Source organism: Gadus macrocephalus, chromosome 18 (assembly GCF_031168955.1).
Source record: "Gadus macrocephalus chromosome 18, ASM3116895v1".
NCBI lineage: Eukaryota > Metazoa > Chordata > Actinopteri > Gadiformes > Gadidae > Gadus > Gadus macrocephalus.
The window spans coordinates 15,600,918-15,607,681 of NC_082399.1; the positions used below are offsets into that span (position 1 = coordinate 15,600,918).

Sequence of the window (6,764 nt, forward strand, 5' to 3'; positions counted from 1 at the left end):
GGAGATGCAGTTGCATTTAACAGACCCTCCAGGATTTGTGATTTGCAACTTCAACGCAATATCAACCAATCACAGCAAATTTGACCAATCAGTGGCGTCGTCTTGAACTGACGTCGACAAACTACTAGGGCTGTCAACGAATATTCGAAGTTCGAATATTCGTTCGAAATGTATCCAAAAACGCGAATTCGAACGTGAAAATTAATATTCGAATGTGAAAAAACACTCCCGCGGTACAAGCGCCTCTATCTGCTTTGTGAATGAGCCTCTGTCTGTTCGCGATGACCCTCATAATATTCGAATGTGAAAAAACACTCCCACGGTACAAGTGTAACAGACTAGTATTGTGAAGAAGAGCGAATGTATTTTATCCCCTCTGGGTTTCCGTACTTGGATATAGGTATTCCAGCTCTCACGCTGTGACTGGGTGACTTCTGATATGTACTAAGTAAACAAGACTATTTTCCCTTCCACGCTTGTGTCATTCTTGTCACATAAATATCTAAGTGCCAACGCTCGGTTACACAAGCGCCTATCTGCTTTGTGAGTGAGCCTCTGTCTGTTCGCGATGGAAGTTTAGTAGAACTCTACTCAGCCTTTACTCTCCATTCACAGAACCCCTGGTACCGGTTCTGAGCAGACCATTTCTACTGAACCTCAGGGGGCGTGGCCTAATCTCACACAGAGCCAGGGGGCGTTGTCCTATCTCAGACACACAGCCAGGCCAGGGGGGCGTGGTCCAGGCCAGGGGGGTGTGGCCCCAACTCCTACCTGCGCTCCCGGTGAGGAAGAGGATGGTGCTGCTGGCGGGTGATGAAGGTGGTTCCCCACAGAGGGCTGCTGTGGCTGGTCCGCAGCCAGCCCACCGGGGGCGGGGGAGGGGATGAGGAGGAGGAGGATGGGGAGGAGGGGGGCGCCGGGTACCCCGCCGAACCGCCTCCAAACCCGTGGTCCGACTCCGCCTCCGTCGTCAGCGACGACGCTGAGCTCCCCATCGCCAGGGTGGCGATGGCAAACTCCCGCCCAGGGCTGACCCCCTCTCAGTGGGAGTCGGGGGGGGGTCCAAAAAAAGAAGAGAACTGGAGAGGGGAAGGGCCAGGCCAAAATAACCCTCTACTCTCAGGACCCTTTCACTCCTGCTGAGATGTGTACCGTGGTGGCCTGAGATTTAGCTGAACGTCCTCACCCACCACGTTCAACGAAGGACACACACACACACACACACACACACACACACACACACACACACAAGCAAACTACAAAAGGACCAATCCAGAGAAAAGACAAATATCATCCAATCAAAACACGGCTTTAACGTTTGGGTTAGAACCCAAAACATCCACAGTGAAGCAGACCGGGTCCGTATTGTCCAAGGCACGATCACGTGTCCACCAAACCGAGAGTTCAGGGAGACTGAAGGAGCTGCACTCACGAGTTCAGACTGACTCTCTCAACGGGGGAAAGCTGAGTTCTCACAGCACGTGTCCAGAGAGGCCCGAGATTGCTCACAGGATGTTGGCAGACTAGGGGAACAGCGTTATTGACCGACCCGTGTCATCTTCCACAGATCCGCAGCTGCGGCGCAGGATTAACTGGAGATATCCATAGTAAAAAAAAATAATAAGACCCACACAGGGTATGCTGCACACCTGCGCTCAGACCACAACAACAAGCAGTGCAAGCCAAGGCCAGGGTCCGTTTTGTAGGGCTAGACTACTACAGCGCAGTCAGTCTTACATGCATTTAGAAACTCCAAAATCCAACATCGAAATCCAAACATGAAATATTTGGAAACGATTCTTTTGACGGCCCAGGGCTGGGGCCCTCCCAGACACAGCCGACAGCTCTACAGGTGATCCTGCTGCTCATGATGGAACTTCATCGGTGCCAGGGTGCGAGCTGGGTCCCAAGAGGATCTGGGTGCCGGGTCTTTAGTCTGCGTGCGTACGTCGGCGGGCGGCTGTGTGGGGGGGAGGAAGTCGAGCTGATAATGCCAGTGGGGACGGGACGTCAGAACACGTCGGCAGTGGAATCGGGAGCAAAACCAGTTAACAGACTGGTTTTGTGTGTTCCACATGCACAGAAACAACACAACCCGTATAAATCCGTCCTCAAAGTGATATCCAGATGCAGACGAGGTGGTTACAGCGGGAGGCCAGCCTAAACTGTAGTCCCGCGGGTTCTGTGAGCGTAAATAACCACGCAGCACCGCTCACGTCATTCCACATCCATGGTGGATCACAGGGGCTAACGCGCAGGTCTCACACATCGGACGTATTCACATTGAAATAATGACAACGTGCACATATCGGGCGACTGGAGGATGAGGTAGGACGATCCGCTCTGCTACACCTGAGACAGGACGGCGGCGTGGACACAAGACGCGCCACAACACGGGGCTGGAACCACGAAAACCCCTAGGTCTTTCTTCCACCAACGCGACGGTGCACCTCCCATCACATCACAACCGCGGGAGACAGTCCCCGGGACTGGGGACTCCAGCCTGCAGTGTGCTCGCGACCCCAGCAGCCGTCCGGTCGTCGCGGAGCCCCGGCTGGTGATGAGGAAGAGGAAGATTCATCCTCGCCTACCGAGTCCGACGGTCGCTCTGATGCGAATTACGAAACGCCTGTCCCCTCTAGAACCCCCGTTTATCTCCTCATCTCGTCTCTGCCCGATGTAAGAGGTCGGAGAAGGATGTTTGTATTCCAGATTGCGTGTGCGGTGTGCCTCTTGTTCTCTTTACAGCGTTTACAGGGGTTTCAGTGATGCGCAGGCGCACTGGCGCGCCAGAGGGGTTTAAGGTTCAGCCTATCAGAATAAGTGGAGAGTCGACCTCTGGGGAACTCACCCACTTAAAGGAAATGGTTTTATTTCGGGACAAACTATAAAATCAATCGTAATATCACCAGATAATATCATTATTGTTGTTTTAATTGTTTCCCTCTGTAGCTTTTTGTTCATAATTGGGTCAAAGTTTGTATTATGTATTATGTATTATTAGGAGTGCAAAATGTAAAAAGGTAATTAAGGCGATATATGTTCTTGGGTAGAAGACTATAGCAACAGCTTTTAAATCAAGATGTCAGAGACTGAGGGGTTACAATATAACTGGATTACATACTTTTATAATGTTACAAGCAGCTCTGATTTACGTGTGTGTGTGTGACAGTGACAAGAGGCAGTGAAATTGCGAGAGAAACTGAGATAGAAAGATCCATCCCTTTGTCTCCTTGCGTCTCTCTTTCTCCGTCTCTTGTCACTCCGTCTCAAGGGAAAGAGAGAGAGATAAGACGGCGAAAGAGAGTGAAAATTACAGAAATCCGATAGTTTTTCCCGTTTTGCCGGGATGTGATTCCTGCCTAATCTCCAGATGTTTGGTACATCTGGAGCCGCTGTTCCGGGCGTGGAATGCTGGACCAGCCCATCGTCCTGGGATGGAGACTGCATGAGGGTATCCTAATAGGAAGTGACTTGGCCACTCTTGCACTACGTCGTCAGACATGTACATCTCGCTGCGGTATAGGACCATGGCTACAGAGTGGAAGTTTAGGAGGTATTAGCTATGTCAATCGTTCAAAGGAGAAATATTATACCACCAGGTGTGAGTGCGATTAGCCTTACAAGCCGTTTCAAAAATCTGCTCCATATGACATCACTAGTGGGTGTGTCCACCTAGATCTGATAAGTAAAATGAAAAACAATCCAGTAAGAAAATGTTTAGACTTTCGGGGGATGTAATGATGAAATCATTGTTATTGTAATACAGTCAAATGTTCCGCTGAACTGACTGCATGAAAAGCTTTTTGTGGGCCAACAAAAATAATAATAATAATAATAATAATAATATAAAATAGGTGAAACAGATCTACATGTAAATCAGTCTGTATCCCACCTCCGATCCTGATCAGGCCAGAGGACCATATCTACAACACAGCAGAGATCACCTGAGGCCTCTTTCATGCTCTGACACTGGGTTGAAGTGTTTAACCAGTTGATTTTGAGTTAGTGAGTTAGACTTACGGTAATTAGTTGTTGCGTTTTGAAGGCTAGTGTTTCCAGGCGAACCAAGTGTGCTAAATGATGAGATTTGTGCTTAGAATTTTGCAAAAAAATGTGATTTAGAATTTCTATGTGTGAAAACAGTGTAACTGTGCTTAGAGTTTAGCATTCTGGAGTCTTGTAGTTGATACATGAGCTTCAAAATTTCAGAATTGTGTGCATAGTTCCATTTTTTGTGGGTATACAATCGAGAAAAACTGAAGCTGAAGCGGCTCTCCAAACAACCCAACTCCACGGTACCCCTTTATTGAGTTAATGCTGGTGCTCAAGTGATCCAGAGAGACAGAGAGAGACGGGGACAGAGACAGAGAGAAATAAATAAATAAAGAGAGAAACAAAGAATGAGAGAAACAAAGGGAGAGAGATAGACCAAGAGAGACCGACAGAGAGAGAGAGACAGACAGACAGACAGAGAGAGAGAGAGAGAGAGATAGACAAAGACAGACACACACACAGACACAGAGAGAGAGAAAGAGACATACAGAGACAGAGAGAGACCGACAGAGAAAGACAGATAGAGAGAGAGAGAGAGAGAGACAGACAGAGACAGACAAACAGGCAGACAGACACCGAGCGAGACAGAGGTATTACGACATGATGGGGATTCCTTGCAGGACCTGTTGGTATTCTTTAGAGTAGTGGGCTAGGTTCACACCAGATCATTATCACCACAGCATGGCTGAGTCATGAGCCGTTAGTGGGCGGGTTCTCCATCTCGACGTCTGCTCACTCTCCATATCGTCATTCCCTGTAGCTTGTTCTTATACACCTCACATTCATTACCAAATCGAGGCCCATCTGTAATTCCACGTTTCCCCACACAGTATCTAACTGAAGCTATTGCGCTGCAAGATGCCCTTTAAACTCCAATGTTTGCCCCAGATTAACTGCAAAAGGTCAGGCGAGTTTAACTCACTGCCCATCCCCACTATAGCAGAACTAAACTCACTGCTTAACACCACCATAGCAGAACTAAACTCACTGCTTATCCCCACTATGGCAGCACTAAAACAGGCCAGGTGAGGTAAACTCACTGCCTATTCCCCACAATAGCAGCACTAAAACAGGCCAGCTGAGCTACACTCACGGCACACTTTAATGACTGGTGTAAACTGAGCCAAGCCAATCAGATGCAGTAGATTACCAACTCGTTAAATATTAACATTAAAAAGAAAGAACGACTTGAACTTGAGTTTGTCACTAAATACCTCAGAGAGCAACTGAAGATGTCGTTACAAATCGATTTCACACACACACACACACACACACACACACACACACACACACACACACACACACACACACACACACACACACACACACACACACACACACACACACACACACACACACACACACACACACACACCTGTTCTTCTTCCAGCTGCCTCTGAGCAAGGCAACTGGAAGAAGACCGAGCAACTGTTAGAGACCGACAGAGAGAGAGAAAGCCGCTTCATTCAAGTTCCGGGTTGAAGTGATCTTGACCGACAGAGAGGGCTTGGTTTCATATCCCATTTCCACTTCGAGCAGCAGGGACAGTGTTGGAGCAGACTGAACACCTAACAGTCAGAACAACTGCCACAACAACTTTCTCACAATCCCTCCTAAACATTTCCCCCTACTAAGTATCAGGGCAGATTTGCCCCAGACCCAATCCATGTTCATTACTGCTTCATTCCGACTGCAATGAAAACCCATTGAACACACCTTCACACCAAAACGCGTAACACACACACACACACACACACACACACACACACACACACACACACACACACACACACACACACACACACACACACACACACACACACACACACACACACACACACACACACACACACACACACACCTCGCTCTCTCTTTGGGACCCCTGTCAGTGACTGAACATAAAGAAGAGACACTCGGGTCCATCCCATTGGACCCCAGCAGACCGCGGGGGTCGGACTCCGTAAACACAAAGACGCGTCTATTTCAACCCCCCGATTAAACGGTTTAGTTTCAAAGATAACTTCCTTGAATTCAGCTAGAAGTGCTCTTACCTCCAAAAGCTCTTCGGCTTGAAAAGCAAACGATAGACCCTTTTTAGAGTCGTAAACGCGGTTAACTTCTGCTGGCCATGGAGAACCCACCAAGTTGTTCCTGGATCGGACCCGGGACGGGTGTTATCTCCGCGGGTTACCTCTGGTCCTTAACACCGCCGGCCCGTCCATGCTCCACACATCTTGGTTATGGACAGAGATCGCTCCATAAACGAACCAAACCATCGAGTATCGCCGAGATCCCGCAGATATACCTCAAAGAACACCTCAGGAAGGGGAATCTCCAGGCACTGGCAGGCACGATAAAGATTTGGCGTACTCCTCTGGCGTAGAACCGGTAGCACCGGTTGACTGCGTCAAGAAGGTTTAGCGCAAGTCTGTCTGAGAATACTAACGGATAAGAACTCAGTTTCCCATCTCCAGGGACTACAAATCAAACCCGGATATCCGGCACGTCTCACGTCAAAATAATCACGTTATGAAACATGATGAATGAGTAGATTAAGTCATCGTTTAATTTTTATAGAATTGGTTTTCGGTGTAGATATTTAAACCTGAGCCGGATCCGATAATGTGAATAGAAAAATCAGATTATTCAATTATGTGTGGCCAGAATCATAAAATAATGAGCAATATGCAGACCATAAGTTTTTGTTC

The 6,764-nt window shown here is 48.2% G+C and overlaps 1 protein-coding gene and 1 long non-coding RNA gene across 3 annotated transcripts in view; one reads left to right on the plus strand and one right to left on the minus strand.

Moving 5' to 3' along the window:
• The window catches only part of capn15 (calpain 15), a 34,398-nt gene extending 27,940 nt beyond the window's left edge, over nt 1-6,458 (minus strand). Inside the window, exon 1 of one of the 2 annotated variants that reach the window (XM_060037145.1) lies at nt 6,108-6,458. Coding sequence is in view for 1 of the 2 variants with exons in the window: in XM_060037144.1 (XP_059893127.1) it covers nt 772-995 (224 nt within the window). In the remaining variant the exon portion in view is untranslated. Of the gene's footprint in view, nt 1-771; nt 1,230-6,107 lie in introns of those variants that run through there. The other variant, XM_060037144.1, reaches the window with a different exon arrangement.
• LOC132446711 (uncharacterized) lies at nt 4,486-5,430 on the plus strand. Its single transcript, XR_009522961.1, has 2 exons — nt 4,486-5,086; nt 5,140-5,430. It is a non-coding gene; the product is annotated as an uncharacterized LOC132446711 (long non-coding RNA).
• Nucleotides 6,459-6,764: the final 306 nt, after the last annotated feature.